General features: G+C 33.6%; 1 protein-coding gene across 2 annotated transcripts in view; it reads right to left on the reverse strand.

The window, feature by feature from the left end:
• mal (molybdenum cofactor sulfurase) overlaps window positions 1–26574 on the reverse strand; it is a 73715-nt gene that overhangs the window by 31518 nt on the left and 15623 nt on the right. The window contains exons 2-3 of one of the 2 annotated variants that reach the window (XM_072531864.1): window positions 13033–13189; window positions 4378–5004 (exon numbers count right to left, since the gene is read on the reverse strand). In XM_072531864.1, the coding sequence (XP_072387965.1) occupies window positions 4378–5004; window positions 13033–13189 (784 nt within the window). The remainder of the gene's footprint in view (window positions 1–4377; window positions 5005–13032; window positions 13190–26574) is intronic. The other variant, XM_072531865.1, reaches the window with a different exon arrangement.

Here is a 26574-nt window from a genome sequence, read left to right on the forward strand (position 1 = left end):
TGAAAGAGCAACAAATAGACATATGCGCTCTATAGGAAAGAAAAAAAGAAAGAAAAAGGAAATCAAAATTGTGAATACATACTAATCTATAGTGGAGTAGCACAAGAAAACAGGGCCAAAGAAGGTGTAGCCTTAATAATACACCCAAGATGCCAAAATCGCATCAAGGAGTATCAATACGTGTCAGAAAGGATTTCAACAGCAAAGAAAATATTACAAGTAGTAGATAAAGTAAGAGGACGATGATAATACTCAGGGATTTTAACACTCTAGTGGGCAACAAAGTAATACCCGGAATTTAGCAAAAACATAACGAAAATGTTAAAAACGAGAATTGAGAACTGATGACCAACTTTTGTACGAATAGCCAATTTTTTTTAACAGATCTGCTTCTTCAACTCCACTAAATGGTCGGGTTCTGACACCCCTACCATAACCAAATTTTTTCATGTGTTTTTTGTAGAGTCCATTGTACCTGGTGGTCCAATAAGCCTATCTTTCGGCTATATATCAGAAACTATTCATGTTATAACTTTAGGAGAAAAAATCCCTTAGTAAAAGTGGCCAAGAGAAATCGCTGAAAATAACTTTCAAGTTTCTGGGTTAACCGCTAGGGGGCGTAACCTGTGAAGAAAACTTTGAAAACCAGTTTTTTATACCAAGTGTTAAATAAGTAAACTAGAAAGAGGCCTAAATTCTGCACAAAGTTGTTCAAGTACTTTTTTATTTATTTTTACAAATAAAGGGTGGGGGAGAGTGGAAAAGTATTTGTGGATAAATACCTATAACTTTAGTCTGGATCAACCGATTTTAACGAAATTAGTGTCATTAGAAAGAGTGTGGATGAATTAATTTACATCTACTATAAAATAATTGCATTTAGTTTTAATTGTCATAGGTAGAGGGTACTTTCGAATAGAACAAATTAAAACTTGTTTTTCATTAAAATGTTTAATGAAAACACCTATTTATTGTAAATTATAATGGAACTGGATTAAATTCGTAACAAAATGACGCAAACCGCATGTTAATAGCTTTTGTCGAACTCGAGATATGAATAAAAACGTATAAACATAAGTAATTATAGTATTGACTCACCCTGTATTATAAATAATTAAAAAATAAGTCAGTAGGTACTTTCAAATTTTTTTATAGCAGAAGAATCTTAATGTTGATACCTATTTTGACCATTGTTATTTCATATGATTAAAAATAGTTTTTTCGAAATTAAGTAGGCTACGACAATGAATTTGACGGAGAGTTCATATTGTTTATTTATTGACAGCAGTCAAAACATTGTTAAGAAGTGTTATATTATAATTCGAATTGAAGATTGCACTTTTTTCAATAGATATTAATATTGGTAATATTAGTAATTAATTATCAGTACTAATAATTCGTGATGAGTATATCAAATGCAGAATTGTATGATATGATTGGAGTTTATTTCGAATGTCACCAAAATGCCGATATTGCCTCACGTATATATTCTGTAAGATATCCTGTCAGGAGACATTATGGCAAAGAAGTATTTGAATGAAAGGCAAGAACATTAAGAGAAACCGGTTTAATTCAACAGAATCAACATATAAGTAGTCGGCAAATCTCTATAGAATAATTAAACATACCCAAAACTACTGTTCTAAGGATTTCAAAACATCACAGGTTGGTTTTTCATATTATAAAGTGAACGTTCAGATCAGAAACGTGGAATTCCCTTTAAACTTTAGATTTAACTGTTATTTTAGTATTCCGATAAAAACGGCAACACGGCGCTTTTTTCCTTTTATCCGTTTCTTAAAAATACTCATGCACGATTTATCTTGTAATAGATATCATGTCAAAGATTTTGTGGACAGACGAGGCTACGTTTAATAGTGGGGGTGGTGTTAATCTGCATAATATGCATTATTGGGCTGAAGAAAATCCGCACTTGATACATGAGGTGCAGGTTCAAGGTAGATGGAGTCTTAATGTTTGGTGTGGTATAGTTGATGGAAATATCGTAGGTCCATATTTCTTTGATAGAACTTTAAATGGCGAAACATATTTAGATTTTCTGGAAAATCAGTTGCCTGTTTTATTGGAAGATATCTCCTTACAAACAAGAAGAGATATGATATTACAACATGACGGGTGTCTTGTGCACCTTTCCAGACGAGTTCGAGATTATTTGTATGCAAGTTATCCAAATAAATGGATTGGAGGGGAAGTATATTTTCATGGCCAGCTAAACCTCCAGACTTAACATGTCTGGATTTTTATCTGTGGGGAAGATTAAAGGACTTACTGTACCAAACTCGTCCAACTACGCGAGACGACATGAAACAGCGCAATATAAACGCAATAAATAGTATATCAACACCTAAGATTAAAGCAGCTGTTATGTCTACGCGCGAAAGATTACATCTTTGTGTGGACAACGATGGAAAACAATTTAAACATTTAATTGGACATTAAGTTTTGATGATCGAGATATTTGTATGATCTTCCACATATTTAATATTAAGTTATAATAAAGGGTGAGTCAATACTATAGTTACTTATGTTTATGCGTTTTTACTCATATCAAAATCGGTTGATCCAAACCAAAGTTATAGGTATTTATCCACAAATACTTTCCCACTCTCCTCCACCCTTTATTTGAAAAAATAAAAAAAAGTACTTGAACAACTTTGTGCGGAATTTAGGTATCTTTCTAGTTTACTTATTTAATACTTGGTGTAATTGGGCATATTTCACAAAAAAGTGGGTTTCAAATTTTTCTTCACAGGTGACGCCTCCTAGCGGTTAACCCAGAAACTTGAAAATTATTTCCAGCGATTTCTCATGGCCACTTTTACTAAGGCATTTTTTCTCCTAAAGTTATAACATGAATAGTTTCTGATATATAGCCGAGAGCTCGGCTTATTGGACCACCCGGTACAGTCCTATTTGCGTTTTTCATTGATAAACAAGAAAAAGTAAAAATATAACTTAATAGCTAATAGCTTTTCCTATAATTTTATTATCAAATGATCTCTCCTAGTAGTGATACTTAAATATTTGACCTTAGCTCTGAAGATGGCTTTGTTAGCCAAAAGCATCAGCTAGGAATTAAAATTGTTTACACACTTTGAAAATACTTTCCTTTTTCCATCTTTTGATTTGTGATAAGTGTGTGCATATCAGTCTTTTTATTTTTTTAAATAATATGCTATGCAGACGACGCAACATTAACAGACGGCAGCAAGTTCAAATACTTTTATAGAATGGTGAATCAAACTCACTTTTTTTTATAAGTTTCTAGGTAACGGTCCGTAAATGTATTTCGAAACACTGGGTGTAATTTTTTACTGGCGACTGAAGATGCATACGAGATGCATATATACTTCCTTCGTAGAGTAAGAGGTGGTTCTCCTGTTAGGCATTGGAGATTATTAACTGGTCTGATTCTAAATGACCTGTGCTGTATGATTTCAAGTTGCTTGGTAACATTATTTTTAGCAGAGGTATATACAATAGCCCCATAATCTATTTTTGATCTAACGAGTGACTTATAAATATTTAATAATGTAGTTTCGTCAGTTCCCTATGAAATGAGATTCCTAATTTTAACTTGCTTGTAATTATATAAATAACTCAATAAGCCACATGATATACCATATTTTTCTATAATATAAATGAAACAAATTTGTACAAAAATATGGTAAGTGAAACAAATAAGAAAAAAATGCCTACTTCACTAGATTTAGACGAAAAATCATCGCGACTGGGTCTATAGTGTTTGTCTGCTACTCCGCACTTAAACCGCTTTTCATTAAGCACGTGTGTGTGAAGTTGACGCCACTTTCATGTGGCTTGCCATGTTTTAATAAAAAAAATGTATAGAAGCGCGTAATTGCAATTACACGATACAGCTATCAACTGTATAAGGAAACACCCCTGTCAGACTTCATTAGAATACAAAGATTGCAATGGGCCGGACATGTGATACGAATGGGAGAGGATAGGCTATCAAAACGAGCACTGAACGCCAGAATGCAGGGAAAGAGACCAGTTGGAAAGCCAAGAAAGCGCTGGGAAGACACAGTAAGCAGCGACGCACAAGCACTTTTAGGAGTCCGTGTATGGAGAAGAGCAGCCACAGACAGACAAGGGTGGAGGCAAAAAATAAAGGAGGCCAAGGCTCATTTTGGGCTGTAGTGCCGTAGAAGAAGAAGATACAGCAATAAGTCTGCTATCTGCAATAATCACCAAATAATTTTTCTGTAGCTTAACATAAGTTTCTCTATACACATAATGCAATAAAATAGTATTGTGAAAAATTGTGGTTTACCATTATGTTGCAATAAGCACTTTAATTGCTAAATGATGACAATTATAAAACTTACTCACCTTTCACTTAATTTTTTCCGAGGAACAGATACATTTTGTTCACTAAGTACCATCTCCACAGTACCCCCACCGTAATATTTCTTATGCAAAAGTTTCTCACTTGATTTTCTTACCAATAATCCTCCTAATCCAGTTGGATATCCAAAAATCTTGTAAAATGATACAGTAACAAAATCAGGTTTATACTGGGATAAGTCAAGTGTAGATGTTGACAAAAAACACGCAGCGTCTAACAGAACGTACCAGTTTTTACTTTTGGAGTCCACTAAAGAATTAAGTGCTCCTTTTTGAACTTTTTCTATCCATTCTAGAGGATATTTGGTACCAGAAAAGTTGCACTCAGCGGGATAAACAAAAAGGTGGTTGAATTCCGCACATTCCACCTTAGCGTTTATCGTATTTTGTGCAAATATTCTAAAGGCTTCTTCAGTTTTTATTTCTCTTATACTTTTGGCGTAACTTCTCATACCAAGAACCGAGGTGTGATTATTTTCTAGATACGTAAACCATCCTTTCTCTTCTAGGCCATAATTGAAAGATTCGGCGACTATTTTTAATGATTGGGTTGTTCCAGATGTAAAAATTAAGGTGTATTCTTCATCGGTTGTATTGAAATGCTGCAAAATTCTGTAGATATTATTATATTATCAGTTTTAAATATTTTTAGGAATTTCTACAAATACAAGGCTTGCTATAAGTTTAATATTTTGTATTATTACTAAAAATGTAAAATATTAAAATCCAAAGTTGTTTTACCAATCAAATAAATGTATTTTGAGCCTTGAATAAGAAATTTCAAATAATTGACTATCAATCGAAGAAACAGAATTTTGATAACTTAATGAGATAATTGGAATCTAATTAATATAACTTTTATATACATCTGTAGATAACATTTTTGGTTTAAGTAATAGAAGCTTTCACCAACCAAGATATTGACAAACCGTACATAGAGACTTTAGTAAAGGTATACAGACAAGCAAAAGTTAAGGTAAAAATTTATGAAAACACTCCAGAATTTTCCACTACCAAAGGCGTCCGACAAGGAGACAATATCGTCAAAGCTTTTCACTGCAACTCTAGAAAATATATTCAGCAAAATGAACTGGCAAAACAAAGGCCTATTCATTGATGGAGAATACCTCAGCTATCTAAGATTTGCAGACGATATCGTTCTGATTACTAATAATTCTGCAGAACTACAAGAACTTATATTCGACCTAAATGCAGCTAGCAATGAAGTTGTCCTAAAAATCAACTTGACAAAAACAACAACCAGTTACAACGAGCTAGTGGATGTACAAGATGTAATAATAAATAACACTGCACTTGAGACAGTGGACGAGAGTATGTATACCTGGAACAATTAACAACTAAATCTCGCTCCTTACTCCCAGACATCTACAGAAGAATGAATCTGGCTAGGGCTTTTTTGTTAGAAATGCAGTTACATTCAAATCAAAGATGTCACTCTACCTGAAGAAAAAAGCATTCAATCAGTATACTATTCATCATGACATGCGGCTGCGAAACTTGGACACTAAAGAAAGAGACAATAGCGAAACTCAAAGTCACTCAAAGGTATAACAAAGAAAGTTTGAAGAAGAATAGAATGAATCAGACAGAAAACCAAGTCACTGATTTAATCATTCTTCTTCTTGTAGTACCTATCCGTTTCGGATGTGGCGACCATCATGGCAATCTGTATTTTGCAAACTGCGGCTCTGAAAAGATTTGTGGTTGTTCTGTTGAACGACATAAGCAGATTTTTCAGCCAGGAAATTCTTCGCCTTCCTGGTCTTCATTTTCTTTCTACTTTGCCTTGAAGAATTAATTGCAGCAACCCATATCTTTCGCTGTTCTTCATGATGTGACCGAGGTATTCAATTTTGGCTGTTTTTATTGTGGTTAACAACTCTTTTCTTATACAGTCTTTGTCTTATATTCACCCATTTCTCTCTAACGCGCATTCTTCTCATTGCTTCCCATAGTTGTTTCCTGGGCACGCTATCGTATGCTTTCTCTAAGTCGATAAAGGTCATATGTGTTTCAATGTTTTTTTCTTTGTTCTTTTCAATCACCTGTAATAAATATATTATCTAAACATGATCTGGCTTTTCGGAATCCGGCTTGTTCTTCGCTATAATGGTCCATGTGTTGTTCTAGTTTTTCTTTTATAACTGATGAAAAGATTCTTGCTATTGAAGGCATTACACTGATCCCTCTGTAGTTATTTGGTGACCTTTTGTCACCTTTTTTAAAAATGGAGGACATGTATGATAAATTCCACTCATCGGGAATCTTCTCTCCTGCTTCGATTTTATTGAACAACATTCGTATAAAGGATACTATCCTTGCGCCTCCATATTTCAGCAGTTCCACACAAAGACTGTATAAAGAAACACAAGTGCAAATAAAGTTAGGTAATGAAATAACAAAAACAATCACCGCAACAAAAGGCCTCAAACAGGGATGTGGTCTCTCACCTACACTTTTTAACGTATATATAGATCAGGCTTTGAAAAGATGGTATAGAAAATGCGGAACAATGGGCATACCAGTACAAGAGAATATATTACATTCACTACTTTTCGCAGATGATCAAATCATTTTTGCACAAGACAGGGAGGATATGGAATATATGATATGTTTAGAAGAAGAGACTATTAAGAGTTGTAAGGCTTTTAAGTATTTAGGGCCAATGATTAGCCGAGATGGTACTTGTATAAAAGATATAGAAATGAAAATAGCACGGGGAAAACAAGCCACAAGAGCACTTCATGGAGTGATATGGAACAACACTCTAACCAAAGAAAACAAAAAGAGGATCTTTCAAAGCATAGTGATGAATATTACCCTATATGGAGCGGAAGTATGGCCAATGACAACAACAATACGAAATAAAATAAGAACAGTTGAACTGGACTTTATGAGAAGATGTCTACAAATCACAAGAGCGGATAGAATAAGAACGGAGGAAATATGGAACAGAATGGAAGTAAAATGCTCAATTACAAAAAAGTTGGAAAACAGAGCCCTGCAGTGGTATGGGCATGTACAAAGAATGCCAGAGCATAGGTGGCCGAAAAGAATATTAAACTGGGACCCGCCGGGAAGAAGACGGAGAGGAAGACCTGCTACAAGATGGAAAACATACGTCGGAAATGCTATGATAGATAGAGACCTCAGAGAAGGTGACTGGGAGAATAGAGTGCTGTGTAGGACGAAAACGGCGAACTCATAATGGGAAAAGCCGAAGAAGAAGAAGACAACTCTTTTCCTTTTTGCTTTCTTAATAAAACGTCCTGGTTAGTAACGTGGTCAGTATAGAATATCTTCAGGATTCTATAATAAAGCCCCATTTCGTAAGCCTCAATTTTCTTACAGGTAGCGTCTGTGAGAGTCCACGACTCAACTCCGTACAACAGTATAGGAAAGATATAACATCGTAGTAACCTGATTTTTATGGTTACTGATAAATCGTGGCATTTGAATAGCTTAGCCATTTCTTGAAATGCCAATCTAACATTCTCTATCCTAGATTTTATTTCTAGGAAATGGTCCCAATTTTTACTGACATTGGTACCAAGGTAGGTGTATGTTTTTACTCTTTCTATTTATTGTCTATTCGCACTGATTCTTTCAATTTGCTGTTCCTTCTTAGAGATCATTATAGATTTTGTTTTCTTATTGTTCAGTGAAAGTCCAAATCTCTGACTCACTTCTGCGATTCTATTCATTAACTTCTAAAGGGCTTCATAACTGTCAACGAATACCACCGTGTCATCTGCGTATCTGATGTTATTGATACATTCTCCGTTAATTCGAATTCCGGCTTCAACGTCTACTGTTTCTTGAAAGATTTCCTCAGAGTATATGTTAAACAGTAAGGGTAAAAGTATACATACCTGTCTAACCTCACGTTTGATTTTGATATTATCGGATTCTCCTGCTTCTCTACTGATATTCCATGTTTGATTCCAGTAAAGATTGCTAATAATTCTTAGATCACAGGTGTATATTCCAATATTTGTATAGTCCGAAAATCATTGCAGGAAACGGAATTTGTTTTCTTTGGTAGAGCAATAAACGTTGACTTAAGTCATGATCTTGGTATTACTCTGTTTAAATATATATCATTGAATATTTTTGTTACTTGTTGAGTACCGTCGGTGTTAAATAGATTTAAAGTTCAGCATATGCATTGTCAGGTCCAGGAGCTTTGCCATCTTTTAGCTGTGATATTGCTTATTCCACTTCATCTGATGTGATTGATAAGTGGTCATTACATATGTTGTAATCCACAGAATTAAATCTTTAAAATGGTAGTGGGCGGGACATACAGCGAGAAGAATTGACAACATATGGTCCACTAGAATTACATTACCTCATAACTCATTACATAATACCTCAAGAATGGTTGCTGTCTACGTTTGTTACCATACAGAAGAAAACTAAGGCAATGCAATGTTCAGATCATCAAACAATCTCCTTGATGAGTCATCTGCTTAAAATATTTCTTAGAGTCATCCACAACCGAATCTATCAAAAGTTAGATATCGATATTAACGATACACAGATGTGATTCAGAAAAGGATTAGGTACAAAAGAAGCTCTCTTTGCCTTAAACATCCTAACACAGAGATGTCTAGATGTTAACCAAGAGGTACACGCCTGCTTTATAGACTTTGAAAAGGCCTTTGACAAAGTCATCATCATCATCATTTAACCCGGATCTATCCACTGCTGGATATAGGTCTCCCTCAGTCTTTTCCATGTATTTCTGTTTTGTGCTGTTTGCATCCAATTTTTGTCGATCCGTTTTATGTCATCAGACCGTCTTGTTGGTGGAGGACCTCTACTTCGATGTGCTTCTTGTCTCGGTCTCCACTGTATTATTCGCTGCGTCATCTGTTATCCGTCTGTATCTGTTATCTGACATTCTAGCTATGTGCCCCGGCCAGTTCCTCTTAAGGGTCATATTTCTTTCTATGGCATCTGTCACTTCTGTTCTCCGTCTTATTTCCTTATTCGTGATCCGATCCCTACGAGAAATGCCTAACATCGATCGTTCCATGGCTCTTTGGGCAACACAAATTTTATTTCTTACTTTCTTTGTTATTGTTAATGTCTCTGCACCATATGTAAGTACTGGCAACACGCACTGATTAAAGACTTTTCTTTTAAGACACATAGGCAGTTCTGATTTAAGAACATAGCTTAGCTTGCCGAATACCACCCAAGTGAGTCCTATGCGGCGGCTTAGTTCGTTTGATTATCTTTTGATATTGATATTATCTTTTGACAAAGTACGCCACAATAAACTCAAAGAAATCCTGGAGGGTAAGAACATCGACACCAGAGACATACAAATATTATTAAATCTGTACTGGAATCAGCTAGCTAATATAACAATAGAAGACCCAACATCGGACGAAATAGAAATACGTAGAGGAGTACGACAGGGTTGTATATTGTCACCGCTCTTGTTTAATATCTACAGCGAACAAATATGCAAAGAAACTCTCTCATATGCAAACGAAGGGATAATAGTCAATGGAGAAGTTATCAATAACATTCGATATGCTGACGATACTGTGATAATGGCAAGAACAGCGGAAGATCTACAACATCTAGTTGAAAGTATGAATGAGATATGTAATAACTACGGCATAAGGATGAACGTCAAAAAAACCAAATATATGACCTTCAGTAAGAATCCAAGACATTACACTAGTATCGCAATAAACGGTACCCAACTCGAAAAAGTAAGCGAATACAAATACTTGGGAACCCTCATCAATGAAACAGGTGACCAAAATCGCGAGATAAAAAGACGTATTGAAATTGTCAGGTCTACCTTTATAAAAATGAAGAAATTATTTTGTAATCGTGATATTAGTATTCAGCTACGAACTAGAATGTTAAAATGCTATGTATTCAGTACTTTGCTTTACGGTGTTGAGGCATGGACTCTTAAACAAAGCAATGTTAAAAATCTTGAAAGCTTTGAGATGTGGTGCTACCGCCGTATACTAAAAATGAGTTGGGTGGATAGAATTACAAATGAAGAGGTAATGCGCAGAATAAGTAACGATCCAGAAGTTATACTGAATATAAAAAAGAGAAAACTTGAATACTTAGGCCACCTGATGAGAGGACAAAAGTACACATTCCTACAAAATATAATGCAAGGAAAAATCCAAGGACGCAGCCCTGATGATATCCAATCTCCGATAGGAGAGGCACTCAAAGAAGAAGAAAAATTACATTGTGGTATCCAAGAGGGATCAAGATACCAAGAAGACGTCCGATTTTAAGTTGGGTCCATGACATAAGGAAACAAGCCGGTACAACATGGAAGTGAAGAACGAATATGTAATGGAGGTTGCACCATAATCGGAAGAATAGACTGAGAATATTAATGATGATATATAAATATATGTCGTCAGGAGACATTTCATCATAATTTGTTTAATGGTTTGGCGATATTCTTCACATATCTGGCTTAGTCCCCATTCAAATAGTAAGTCCCATAACAGCTAATGGGATTCTAATGCGGTTTAGAGTCTTCCACTAAAAGCGAGTTAGTTCCATTCTGGTAGGCGCTCATTGAGGTTTATTGTTATCTGTGATATGGCTACCGTTTTCCAGCATTTCTTCCACTTTGCATGCTAAGGAGAGCCACTTTCAAGAAAGAGATGCACTTTCGAACGTTATCAAGATCGAGAGAGAACGGCTAAATTTTGAGATTCCAAGATCTAATAAAGTACTGTCCCGGATCGACTAAAGTACTGTTCGAAATGTTGCAAAAGCGGACATCTCAACAACGAATGCCCAGAAAAATCATTTACTTGCAAATGCCCAAACTGTAATGGATCTCATCCCGCCTTCTTACCAAGGTGCACACACCGCAACACACAACCCAAAAACTATAAACAAACCCAACCCGTATACTCTCCTAAACAAATCCCCTCATACGACCTTTCCTCAGATATGAAATCCTTAATTCATTTTACTTCCATGATCCTTTTTAATATCTTCCCTGAAAAGAGGAGCGACACTATCCTTTATCTCAACCAAATGTCCAACACACCATTAGAATACGCCATAACCACCTCCTGTTATAGTAACCTAATAAACCAAACCTTCACCCAACTCCGTATATAAAACACAACACAATACCTACATGCACACCGATATACACATACTAATAACCCACACACATCATCCAAACATACACTTATCATATACACTTTACCTCCACCGAGCTCACATTCATAAACATATAAACACCCAGAAAGAGCCAACAACCCACAACCAATAACTACACTAACATACCACATTCATAACACCTAATCACAACACCAAATAACAAACAGTGATCACCACACACACTCCTTAGGAGTCGAATTCAAATCACAAGGACAGGGGGAGATTGGTTTTCTGTGGTTTCCCAATCTCATTGCACAACGATACCTGATCCTGGGTGAGGACATAGCCACAGCTATCCTCCACGCATTTAACCCAATCAAACAAAAGGTCAACAATCTGAAAAGGACCGTTTTCCCACGGAACTTGTTCTTAGTAGCGGGCTTGGTCCACACGGCTCCAACAAGGCGGAAATAAATCTTCTGACACTCCTGCTTTACAGCTGAGACGCCCTGTCTCGGAGGCCGGCAGCTCGCGACTTACACCAAATTAAAAATACCACCCTTTAAGAGGCATAAAGCCTAAACAAGGTAAAAACGCAGGTGTCGAATAGACAACGGAGTTGAGACCGGAGTACCAATCTGCTAAGAGCTCCTACTCCGGGTTGTTGAGTATTGATCAAAGGCCAACCGTCTTTTCCCGTCTACAAACGAATATTGATCGATTGCCTCTTGTCCGTTATCGAGTAGTGATCGGTCGGCCTCCTCTAACCTAGATTAAGTATCGATTAGTCATTTCCCAATTTTTGGGTATTGACCAAAATATTGTCCTTTACTTCATCCATCCTATTATCGCCAATATTTATTTTTCGCAGGTATTTTTTGCAGGTATCAACAGCGTGTTTTATTATATTGTACGTATTATATGAAAGTTAATTTTATTTTGTTATTTAGTTGAATATACTTTTACTTATATTAAATTTGCGTTTTACTGAGTCTATTGTGTAACAGAGCTATCCGTCATAAGGTTACAACTTTATATTGCTGTGAGGGAGAAACAAAGCAGGTTTAAAATTTAAAACAAAATTCATTACAAACCAAGACACAAAAATAGAAATAGTACTAGAAAAATTACCCAATGGGTGAAATGAAAGCTGAACAAGAATAAAGAAGAAAATAGTTTCATGTTATATAAGTATTTTAATCTTATTTAAAATTTTAGCTAGCTATTACAAAATAAAGAAGGGTATTATATTATAAACAACACTGAAAAGGGAGTTTTGCTTGCACGCAATATTTGATACTTAACACAGGTTGACGGTTCAAACATTGGAGCCTTGCTGTTGGTTTCAATTATAAATTCAATTTCAGTAAATCCCGCATAATTATTACATCATTTATAATTTTCCGTTTAACATGCGATGATTTGAAAATAGTTTTTATGCTAGTAAATTATGGACCATTTTCAAGCCTTAGTAGTTGACAGAACGATTAATACACTTACCTAAACCGAATAACATCGATATTATCCTCTGTCAATTTGCTTGATAAGTGCAGCGAATGCGGGTTGGCATAGATATTATTACATACGTCATTGAACACCAGCTGCAACTGTTTTTCAGAATAAAGCTCCGCTCCTGCATGATCCAGATAACAGATATCTACGGAAAATGGAAACTGTCACAGTATTAATATTGATGAAGCAGATATGAATTGGTTTCGAACAAAAATAACGAGTATTTAAATTAAAAATAGAAATCTCTAATGACTGCTGTATGATTTTAAAAATAGTTATATTAATAATAAAGTATAGTATTTTTCATATAAAAATGAGTCCACGTCACAATTTATATAAAGTGACGTCACTTATATTTAAAATTTCCAGAACGTCAACCTTAGAGTTCAAATTTTCCTAACACAGCTAATAATACGAAACCCATACGGAATCGTATGGGTTCGATCTTTCATAGGCGTCAACGTGGTACAATAATCAGAAAAATGTAATCATCATTATATTGGGAATTTTAGAATTATATTGATTAAATAACCAAAAACATTTGTTATTATTAATAAAATAAATTTTATTAAATAACTCTTTAAGTCTACTATTCCACAAAATAATAATTTTAATTAAATATATTAGACAATTGTACGCAACTGATATGGGAATACTTCAAATTTTTTGACAGTTCAGCGTGTGGCAAAATTGTTTAAAGTGTTGCCGCTTTTTTAGAGTAAATATTTTGTTTATGTTTTGATTTATTACACAATTTGATCATAATATATTATATATTAATAAATTGTATTTAATAAATATATATTAAAGTTAGATTAATAGCTTTAAAAACTAATTATTGTTGTGTATTGTGATTGTGCTATGCCAAAACAACTAAATAGTCTGTAGAAAGCTGATAAGCTTTCATATAAGATAGATTATTTTGAACAAGAAATAATTGCGGGACGTTTTTACTATTAATGCTCTAAATGGAGGTAAGTCTAAAATTTAGAATATATAATTTTGTATTAAAATGTTTTCTTATGTATTTTAATGTATTGCAGTAGTCTTAAAACTAAGTGTATTTACTGTTATATAAGAGTTTGACAAATAGTTGACATTTTAAAAATTCTTCACTTACCAACTATTCTAATGTTTTGGCAACGCTGTGGGGTTCTGACGTCGTAAATCTTGAATGACGTGCCCGCATTTTTATATGAAAAATACTATAATTCTAAACATTTGTACAGCTGTGTAACTAGTTCAGTGGTGATAAAAGGACAGTCACTTTCTAATGTTACGTTTTGTGTCATATGTTAGTGTTCTAAGGACAATATATCAGGCTCGGTTCACAGGAAAGAACAGGAGTTATATTTAGTAATGAGGTTATATAATCTGTGGCTCTATAGCAAAAGCTGATATGTCAGGTTTTTTTTTGAGATGGACCTTTTGCTACCAGTATGACTATAAATGTGTAGTGCATCTTATGACAAAATATGATAAGTTATACTAGAGTATTATTAACTTTTATATGTTTTGGCAATTATAGGTATATCTTTTGGTGTCAATAAATGATAGGGTAAAACTTGATATGTGTACATGTAAGGTTTTGTCTCAAATTTCTACTACTAAAGAAATATTATTAACAAATGTTTCAAAAGCTTTTTTTAAATATTTGAAAATCTTAATCTTTTAAATAAATGTGAAAAGTACAGTTGGTATTGTTTGAAGTACTATTATTTCCGTTTTTTAAATCAAAGAAAATGCTATTCAAATTAATACACCGACATTCTCGGGAGCCAATGGGGTTGTACTTCCATTATTGACACTCCCAATAATGTTTTAAACATTCTTCTTATTGGTAATACTTTTTTCAACGTAACCAGTCGCCACAGTCGCCAATTTTCATCTCACTTGTCGTTGGATTTAATCTATTATCTTGCCACTGTTCGCCATATGTAATTGTAGCGGACGTACGTTGAAATGCATATTCCATGTATTTCTCAGGATCGTCTAGTTTTAGATAACGTGCAATTTGCATGTACGAATTGCCATGATGGTTGCCAACCTTCTTAGAGGAGATGGCACATGAAGAAGACGCAATTTGCAAGGGACATGATCCAAATGTATTAATACCAACTACTTGATTAGTGCACCTCCCTTTTTTATACGTACGAAAACTCGATACTTCTTCACCAAAACGCACATAATTAATTTTAAGTTCAGGCCTAATATTTTAAGTTCAGATTCTATGAAAGTGAGAGGAATACTAGGGCAGACATTAGAGATCAGTTATCTTTCATTTGGTGTAATTAATCGTCGAGCACGTAATTATTTGTTGATTAATAGTTATTCTTCCGTTGTCAGCATTCATGATAGTTCCTACTAATTCTTCACTAGCTAGTGAATAGATATTCATCAAGTTTGGCGTTTTCTAAAGCATTATATAAACTAGCTTGTTTCTTGAATTGGAATTTTGGAGTTACCTTGATTAATGCTACAAAGGAGTTTGATATGCTGTCAATAATGTTTGAGGCCTCGACGTCCCTGGAGTATTAACATCATCCATTTTCGTTGTTTAATTACATCGAGTAATATAGACAATAGGAACTTGTTTTGAAGTAAGTATCTCTAATTAGATTAAAATTACTTACAGATTTTCTCCAACAAGTTCACTAATTTTTATTTATAATAATACCACTATAATTTTTGTTGATCGATTTGTTTCTTTAGTTGACATACGATCTATAAATACCTTTTCACTGTCGAAGTTCGCACACTACTTAGTTTTTAACCAGTTTGACTTAATGCAACTGTTAAAAATACTTTAATATTAATTAATATTGAGTATTTTTTGGTAGATTTCTAACTATATGTATTCTGACTTTGACATTTAGGTATTATAAATAATTACAAAATTTATTTATATATCTAAATGTGTATATAGCGATTATAAAGATACCTTAGTTCATTTAAATGTCCCATTCCGTTTCTAAAATCGATTTTAAGTTAAAAGTTTTACTAAACAATTTGCGGTTTATACTATTTTATGATATTCCTTTTCTTTAGCAATTGTTGTTTGCTAAAACATAATCGTAACTATAAAAATGTAGAGCGATTGTCGGTGCTCCAGTTTCTTCCAGATTTCCAGAATAGCGTGTAAACTGATTACGATGAAAACTCAGCGACCAGTTTCCACATCTATTATTGCACATAAAACGATTGAAAATTTTGTTTACGAATAGCGCAACTGAATGGTAATAGATAAGATATGAATTTAAATATAAAACATATTAGTATGCACATATACTTATTGGGCTTATATATTTATATTGGGTTTGATATTGCAATTTCCAACCTTCAACTGTCTTCCATTCCCCGTTTCCAGGCTATCATTCATGTGCTCTTTCCTCTTCAAGGTCACTGTTTCTTTTAATAATATCTTTCCTGTCATTGGTAATAATTAAAAACCACCTTAGCGGTGTCATTAGTCTTGTATCTAAAATTACATCCGTTGCTTCATTGGGTTTCTAATAACTTTATTTATTATATGCTTCAAAGTCTCAGAATCCTTGTACTTCTTCTTAAATAGTTAGGTTCAATGACATTAACTCGTTGTTTCATTTCTACATTAATCGTCCAGATATCGCTCCCTTGTTCTATCAGTGTTTTTACTACACATTTCTTTTTTTTTTATTTGAGATGTTTTCATCCTATCAAAATAAATTTAGACATACCACGTGTTTGCCACCTACTTGAATTCTCCATTTTATTTTCCTCTGATGTTCTGTATAATTTTAGGTTAACACAGATCAAATTCACATTGAACTTTCAATCCGGAACTTTAAAAAATAATTAAAAAAATATTTTAAAGAAAAAAATTGCGTGTGTTTGGTTAACGATGTTCTTGAAATTGCTCACGGTAAAACAGTTATGTGTAGAATTAGAATATCGTAATGAACACTTCAGTGGTACTAAAAGGTTCTTCATAAACGATTTAAGGAAATCTCAGCACCAATATGGAAGAGATAGAAACATTTGAATTACAGTCAGCAAACAAAGCAGTAATGTAAAAATTCATTGGTAAAACATCTAGCAAAATCGATGAAACTTGAAACCTGGTCAGATTAAATTAGATAAATAAACCAGGTAGAAACTATTGTGTTACCAAAAGAATAAGTCTAGTTGTGGTGAAGGCTTGTGAACATGTTCACAAAGACCTATATAGTCGAAAAAATCGATTGCGCAGCTCTGATGTAGCTCCTGTAATTGCATAATCCAGAAAAGTGAAATGGCAAGACGGCTAGATCGATTAGAAGGATAGGATTATGATGTCAAGTACAGAGAAATGAAAATCCATTCAAATTCCGATGGCCTTTCAAGATGGCCATTTAGCGCGAATTGTAGCCATTGTTCAAAATAATATTTTCCAAACTTGGGAATATTCATTTGATGGTTAACATTTTTGTAATTGTTCTAGATAAAAAAATTGGGCTATACTTTGTAGCCGTGAAGATCTATTAGAAGAAAATGAACCAAGAAATTTATTTAAGACATATAGTCTGTGTAGGACAATTTAAATCAAAATGCTTTCTTTCTAACTAACAACTAACTGGTTTACAATAGATGTTTGGTTCGGAAGATATCTAAATTTTAAATACCAACGCACCCATAGCCCATAAAAGAAGTGTTGTGTTCAATCTTACTGACAGAGCAACTATCTAGTCCACAGTACCATTCCACAAATTTGAGAAAAGTAAAAAGATATTTAAAAAAAAATAATTATCCAACAGAATTTTACAACCCTCTAATTAAAAAAAGAAGTTATATTATCAGAAATCAATCTACTTCCAATACCAAACCAAAACACACCCAAACCATAACTAGCAATAATCTATAATATAAATGAATCGCAAAATGTGTTGGTAAGCGCATAACTCAACAACGCATGGATCAATCTTAACGATTCTTTTTTTAAAATGTTCCTTGAAGTCTAAGGATAGTTTTTACGGCAAGAAAAAGTCCAATAATTTCCGTGAAAACCTTAAAACAGCCCTTTTCTTTTTCCCTTACAAATATTTTCTAACTAAATGTAGAGTCAATTTGAACTTTATTGCTATTCAATAAAGTTTATATTAAATAACAAGCACTTACTGTTGTCCAAACAATGTAGGTGTGTTCCTTTTAATAAATTCTACAGGGGGTTGCAAAATAAGACGAAAAAACAACTTTATTTTTACACTCGGTATATGGGTAAAACATTGACATTTCCCAGAAAACATTAATACAGTAGTTATTACTTAGAAATAGATCTGCAATGATCTTTTTTCCATAAATAAATAAAATATTTTATAAATAAATAAATAAATATAAATAAAAATTTTTCATAAATCTTTTTCCCATACAAATATTTTCTAATAAACTGTAGAGTCAATTTGAACTTTATTGCTATTCAATAAAGTTTATATTAAATTACTAGCGGATCCGACAGACTTCGTTCTGTCAAATATATTTGGAGTGTGGTAGTTTATTTCTTTAATTCTCCTGAACAGAACCGTCACCATGATGATAGGGTGGTGTGTGAGGGTCAGCTCAGGTGACCTAAGTATCTTTGCTTCCACGAATTTTGGCCACCCTTTTGGCCCACTAAAAACCCCGACTGGGATGTCTGCCAGAGGGCTTCAAACTAAGAGGGGAATTTAAAGTTCACATCTGATTCAAAAATAATCTGAAGGGATAGTGGGAACCTAAAGGTGACAAATATTTATAAAGTGGGTGCTTCGATGACAAAACATAGAGATAATTAATTATTTATTATTATTATTCTCTAAATTCTCTATTCTCTAAACAATTTATTCAAAAGGTGTTTTCAGATGTTGCTCAAAATTACAGAAACCATGATTGGTCGAGCGAACGGGCTATATTGGCTTCTAAAAACATAGATATAAATGAATTAAATTTTAAAATTCAAGAACAAATTACAGGCGAATTGAGGATATATAAATCAGTTGATTCGGCTACTAACCGAGATGATGTCGTTAACTATCCGCCTGAATTTTTAAACTCGCTGGATTTACCAGGATTGCCACCTCACAATATTCAATTAAAGGTTGAATCGTTAGTTATAATGTTGAGAAATATATCAACCACATCTTTGCAACGGCACAAGGTTAGCGATACAACAATTATTGAACAAAGTGATAGAAGCAACTATACTGAAAGGAAAGTATAAAGGAGAAGACGTTTTGACACCACGCATCCCAATGATTCCGACTGATGTACCATTTGAATTTAAACGACTACAGTTTCCAGTGTGGCTTGATTTTGCTATGATCATAAATAAGTCTCAGGGGCAATCATTGGGTGTTTGTGGTATTAATCTAGAAAACCCATGTTTCTCACATGGTCAATTGTATGTTGCCTGTTCCCGTGTTGGAAAACCATCAGATTTGTTTGTATATTCACCAGGTAATCAAACAAAAAACGTTGTATATCATAAAGCACTACAATAAAAATAAAACAGATTTTTGCTAATAATTATGATTCACTTGATTTACAATAAAGTGATTACTGAAAATATTTATATACGTTTTATTCCATTATTCTTTATTACATCGGTTATTAACCCTATATTAATATTAATAATAATAATAAATAATTAATTATCTCTATGTTTTGTCATTGAAGCACCCACTTTATAAATATTTGTCACCTTTAGGTTCCCACTATCCCTTTAGATTATTTTTCAATTAGGTTAAAACCTTAAGATTCCCTCTTCGTTTCAAACCCTCTGGCAGATATCCCAGTCCGGGTTTTTGGTGGGTCCAAAAGGGTGGCCAAAGTTCTGGAAGCGAAGATACTTAGGTCACCCGAGCTGACTCTCACACGCCGCCCTATCATCATGGTGACGGTTATTCTGTTCAGGAGAATTAAAGAAATAAATCCTGCCATATTCCAAATCTATTTAACAGAACGAAGTCTGTCGGGTCCGCTAGTATTAATAATAATAATGTCGCTAACTTAAACAAATACTATATATTCTTACAATACATTAATGGATTTTCTGAACAAATGTCAAAAATGTGTGCAAAGTATAACAATAATGTTGGACATAAATCATCAAAAACATCTGGAAAATATTTTTCAAAATTTAAAACCAAGGTTAATAAAGACCATCAATCAAACGTTATTTATAAAATAAAATGTAAAGACTGTAATACAACATATGTTGGGCAAATACACCAATACCAACATAGAAGAGTTGTTGCACACAAACAGAGTGTACAAACCAATGCATTAAACACAACAGCCCTAGCCAAACATTCTCTAGAAAATAGCCATTCTTTTGATTTTGAAAATGTACAGATTTTGGAAGAAGAACTAAATTACAGTAAAAGATGCATATTGGAGATAATTCATATCTCCATAATAAAAAGATTCAAATTCTATCAATAATAAGACTGACATCAAAGATCTTTCTAATATGTATCACAATTTAATAAATTGAGTTGTTTTTTAAATGCACTATGGTAGATATTTAAGATATGACCCTGAACCACTCCTATTTCACGATACCTGCCAGATGTCATCTGTCATATATATATATATATATATATATATATATATATATATATATATATATAAATAGTAAATAAAAACATACACCTAGTTATTAGATTACCTTTTATTGTATTATATATAGACTAAAAATTTACTAATAGTTGAGAAGACATATTTATTTTTTAAAATATAACAATAGATTTAATAACAAAGGACTTCCTTAACTTTATAATGTAAATGGAGGCATCTAAGATTATCGAACAATGCAGTTGGCTGACTTTATTAGGTTAATATGTCATTAGGTATAGTTTCTGTTTGCTTTTACAAATCACAAGTTATGATACATACATATATACATCATATCGGTATGGACATAAGATAAGTGCAGTATCGACTAAAATAACACACACACACACACACACACACACACACACACACACACACACATATATATATATATATATATATATATATATATATATATATATATATATATATATATATATATATATAATATATACCTAGACACACATATATACCTATAAATAGTGTATCCCGAATAAAGTAACTGCCTCCTAGCGGCGGGATACGGGCAACAATACATTTGCTTATAGGGCACTCCTTAGGCGGGATACGGGCAACAATACGTTGGCTTATAGGGCACTCCTTACAGTAGGGACCCTGGCCCATACAGAAAAATGCAGGCAGGTGGGGTAATATTGCACTTTGTTTGCATTGGTGGTGTGTTTGCTAAATCGTGCAGGATATGATGCTGATAGAAAAGGCATTCAGGCATCAAACGTACCAAAATCTGTTCAAACCATAATAATGAAAAGACCTTCTCCAATGTAATAAAAATTTTACTGAAATGATGGCATCTCCTGAGATAAAATATTCCGGAAGCAAAATGAGCCTCTGTTCGGATTTCCGGGTGAGGACTATATCAGGAAGGACACCATTAGGTTAGAAAAATTTTAATCATTAATTTAAACAATGAAAAAAATTTAACCAGATTAGATGTATAAGAACGCGATGATAATAGTAAAATACTAATTCACGAAAACGATCTCAAAAAGAGATGGAAAAAGTACTTTGACAGGTTATTAAATGAAGAATTTGACAGACAACCAGTTGAGTTAACGGAGACAGTAACAGGAATGGTTACCAAAATAACAAACGATAAAACGATAAATAACAAACAAATAGAATTATGGAAGTTGAACAAATTCCAGACGAATGAAGAAGCAGTGTATTACCACCTGTCTACAAAAACAAGAAAGATGTATAATAATGTACAAACTACATAGCCATACAGCTACTTAGTCACGCCATAAAAATATGGGAGAGAGTAATTGATAGATGGATACGTGAAGAAACCGAAATATCCGAGAATCAGTTTGACTGTATGAAAGGCAGATCAACAACAGACGCTATTTTCATTATAAGACAGTTAATGTCAAAATACAGGAATAAAGAAAAAAATGCTCATATGCTATTCCTTGATCTTGAGAAAGCATATGATAGAGTTCATCGGAAGATTCTGTGGTGGGTATTCAATAAGAAAGGAGTCCCCGGTGAATATGTGAAGATTGTGAGAGACATGTATTGTGAGTAATAACTAGTGTTAGGAATGGTGTGGGAGAGACTGATAAATTTCATGTGAAAGTAGGATTGTACCAAGGCTCGGTGCTTAGTCCTTATTTATTCTCATTAGTTCTGCATCAAATAACAGCGAAACACAGCGTATATTCCATGGTGCTTAATGTATCCTGATGATGTAGTGTTAGCAGGAAATAGTACAGGCGACTAAGAACAAAAACTGGAACAGTGAAGACAAGCTCTTAAGGAAAAATGTTTAAAACTTAGTAGGACAAAAACAGAGTGTTTGGAATATTCATTTAACAATGCCGTTAGTACAAATATAATGATATATTTGGATAGTGAAATGATTGTGAAAAGTAATAGTTTTAATTTACGATATTTTATATATATTTTTATATATTTATATATTTTTATATATTTATATATTTTTATATATTTATATATTTTTATATATTTATATATTTTTATATACGATACTGGTCAAATTCCATCGGACTGGTTGAAATCTACATTTGTGCCTGTTCCCAAGAAATCGAATTCTAAGACGTGCAGTGAATATCGCCTTATAAGTTTAATGAGTCACACCCTTAAAGTATTCTTGCGTATTATCCATTCCAGAATACGAGCCAAATTAGAACACAGCATAAGTAAAACACAGTTCGGTTTAAGATGCGGTTTTGGAACTCGAGAGCCGCTCTTTGCAATACAAGTCCTGATTCAAAAATGTCTGGATCAACAGAAAGATGTTTACACCTGTTTTATCGACTATGAGAAAGCATTCGATACTATCAAACATGACAAACTCATAGAACTATTACATCTTACAGGACTTGACACTAAGGACATCCAGATTATAAAAAATCCATATTGGAATCAAACAGCCCACATGAAGAATGGATATATGGTGAGTGAAAACGTAACCATTTCAAGAGGGGTTAGACAGGGCTGTATTTTTTCACCACTGCTTTTCAACCTGTACACGGAACAAATATTTCTAGAGGCACTGGAAGAGTACAACGAGGGCATCAAGATTAATGGCGTACCAATAAGTAATTTTCGATATTCCGATAATACTGTTATATTGGCCGATAACATCGAAGATTTACAGATGATGCTAAATAGAGTAAATACAACTGGCAACCAATTTGGACTGAAGATCAATAGAAAGAAAACTAAATTTATGGTGATCAGTAAAAAGAACATTCAAAATATCGACCTGAATATTGAAGCCGAACGTATTGAAAGAGTACACCGATTTAAATATATATTATATTTAAATATCTGGGATATACAGTAAATGATAAGTGGGACCCAGACGTAGAGATTAAGATTCGAATTGAAATAGTAAGATCCAAATTCATCAAAATGAGAAAGCTCTTAAGCAACCGCCACATAAGCGTTAACCTCCGATGGCGCGCCACGAAATGCTACGTACTCTCTACGCTACTTTACGGAGTTGAAGGGTGGACGTTAACAGCAGCAACTATAAAGAAGTTAGCGGCTCTAGAAATGTGGCTGTATCGACGCATACTGAGAATACCTTGGACAAACAGAGTAACCAACACAGAGGTATTAAGACGAATGGGTAAAGAGGTGGAATTGTTAACAACTGTTAAAAGGAGGAAAGCGTCATACCTGGGCCATGTGTTCCGTAATGATAAGTACAGTCTGCTACAGCTTATCGTGGAAGGCAAGATTGAAGGTAGAAGAAGTTTGGACAGAAAGAAGAAATCCTGGCTGAGAAACTTGAGAGAATGGTTTCAAATACCAGAAGCTGCGAACATAATACATGCGGCACAAAACAGAGAAACCTATCGTTTGATGGTCGCCAACCTTCGGTAGCAGACGGCACATAAAGAAGAATAGTTTTAAGTACCTAGGATCGGTGTTACAGAGTAATGGGGGAATAGATGGAGATGCACGCAGTATAATTGGGTTGGATGGATGAAGTGGAAGGACGCGAGTGGTGTGTTGTGTGAATTCCATTTCATTCCAGGGAAAATTCTATAAAACAGCCATAACATCAGCTATGATGTACGGAACTGAATGTTGGACAGTTAAAAAGAAAGAGGAACAACGAACGCATGTGGCGCAAATGAAAATGCTTAGATGAATGAGTGGAGTGCCAAAAAAGGATAAAATTAGAAATTACTATATTAGAGGATGTCTAGGGGTGACACCAATTATTACCAAGATGAAAGGGCATAGGTTAAGATGGTTTGGTCATGTTCAACGTAGTGACTTTGATCACTTAATACGAAGAATTGCTGATCTGCAGGTTCGTGAAAGGAGTAGAAGAGGAAAACCAAAAAGAACCTGGTTGTAGACGCTTAAGCAGAACATGTCGGTAAAGGGTTTTAATATTGATATGACCCAAGATAGACACAACTGTTTACTGTGACTGCAAACCACGAACCACTCTTTTGTTTCCTGGAGCTACTTCCGTGGGGCTCGCCTCAGCATTTTACTATATAAATTCTACTACTTCTAACGTTACTTCTTGTAAGAAGAATATGGGTCGACATAAAACATGTATAGTACAGCAAGTACATAATTGGGACTTTTGTCTAAAGCCTACAGATGCAACAAGTAGATACCTGGGAGTTTTGCCGACGCTCTTCCAGATATTCTCAATCTTGGAAAATATGTTCATTACTAAACATTATATGATCAGTAGAGTAGGTAAGAATGTTAAAAACTGAATAAGGATCTCAGATTGAGGCAGTTTTAGGCTACAGAGGGATTCAAACATTGCAAAAAAACTTTGAATTAGTTTTTATTAAGTTTTATATTTAGTTTACCTAGTTGTACTATTGAGGTGACGCATTATGACTGGCGTCATTGTAGTTAAATTACATCGTACATATCCTAATTTTCACATGATCACCAGAAATTTTTTTAATTTCAATTCCTACTACAAAATCTTTCGTTCGTAAACTTTCACATTAAAAAATGTTTTTCTTATCAATAGCATTGTTAAAGTTAAAAACAAATATTTTACCTCATGTGCTTTTAACATAAAATAATGAAAGTTAAACTAATCATTAGGCATTTGTTTTTAATTCTATTTTTACCATTTCCATGTCGGTCTTTTTCTACCCAATTATGATACTAGAATATTCATAATTTTATCATTTATACAGATATAAATGTATTATTTAGTCAATAACATTTTTAATTTATTTTGGGTGCCTCCTTTTATATGAAAAATAAATCCCGTCTTATCAACTCTTTTGTAAAAGTATTAAAAGAATTATTTTATCTAGTTTACACTCATGACTTACGGTAGTAATATATGTAAAATATAAAAAGTGAAATTAATTGCTAAGTAAATTTTTGTAATGTATGTAGCATATATCTATATGTATATTATATATATATATATATATATATATATATATATATATATATATATATATATATATATATCCAATTAATTTATTAAAAATATTTACTTTTCGCCCTTTTGTTGTTCTTTGTTGTACAAAACTGTACTCTGTACCCTGTTTATACAGGGTGTTTCAAAAAGGTACGTCAGAAATTAAATCACGCATTCCGGGGACAAAAATACATTTTTTATGGAAAAATTTTAAGGGGGGTGTGCGGCCCTAAATCCCCCCACACTTTTAAGTACTTTTAAATCAAATAAATTTTTTCGCATCATTAAGCGATGGAAAAATTTGATTTTGACAAAGAATATTCTGTTCTTCACCGTTTGTGTTGATTTTTGCCAGGACTTACCCTTATTTTGTAATATCTCTGCTATATCGCTGTTCCACTCTTTTATTGGTCTGCGCCTTCTGTTTTTCCCTATTCGTTTAGCTTCCCAGACTTTTTTTCCTTGCCTGGTAATGACCGAACTACTCTGGTGTCTTCTGTTTAAAATCCAGTTTTCTGCTCCATATGTCAACGTTGGTCTATTTTTTGTTTCATATATTGTCATCTTCGTTTTTCTTGATATTTCTTTGATGCTGAGGAATGCTCTATTTAGTGCCTGGAAGAGTTTTCCTGTACTTTCTAGTCTATTATAGAGATCGTCCTTGGTGTTTCCTCTGTTCTTTATTACTATTCCCAGGTATTTTTATATGTTTGTTTAATATTTTTTTCTTAGTTTTAGTTAATTTTATTTTTCAGCTTCAGTTTTTAGTGAGATACAATGAGATACAATACAAATAAGGGGGGTGTGCAGCCCTAAATCCCCCCAAACTTTTGAGTACGTTCAAATCAAATAAATTTTGTGGCATCATTAGTTTATCACATTATTTTTAAAACTTTTTTGCCTCTTATCACTTTTGCGAAAAACTAGTTTTTCCCTAGTTGGCCAAAAATTACAATTAGTTTCTACGGATACAATAATTACAAACAGTTCCATCAATAATAGTCAATAAT

Source organism: Diabrotica undecimpunctata, chromosome 5 (genome assembly GCF_040954645.1).
Source record: "Diabrotica undecimpunctata isolate CICGRU chromosome 5, icDiaUnde3, whole genome shotgun sequence".
Taxonomy (NCBI): domain Eukaryota; kingdom Metazoa; phylum Arthropoda; class Insecta; order Coleoptera; family Chrysomelidae; genus Diabrotica; species Diabrotica undecimpunctata.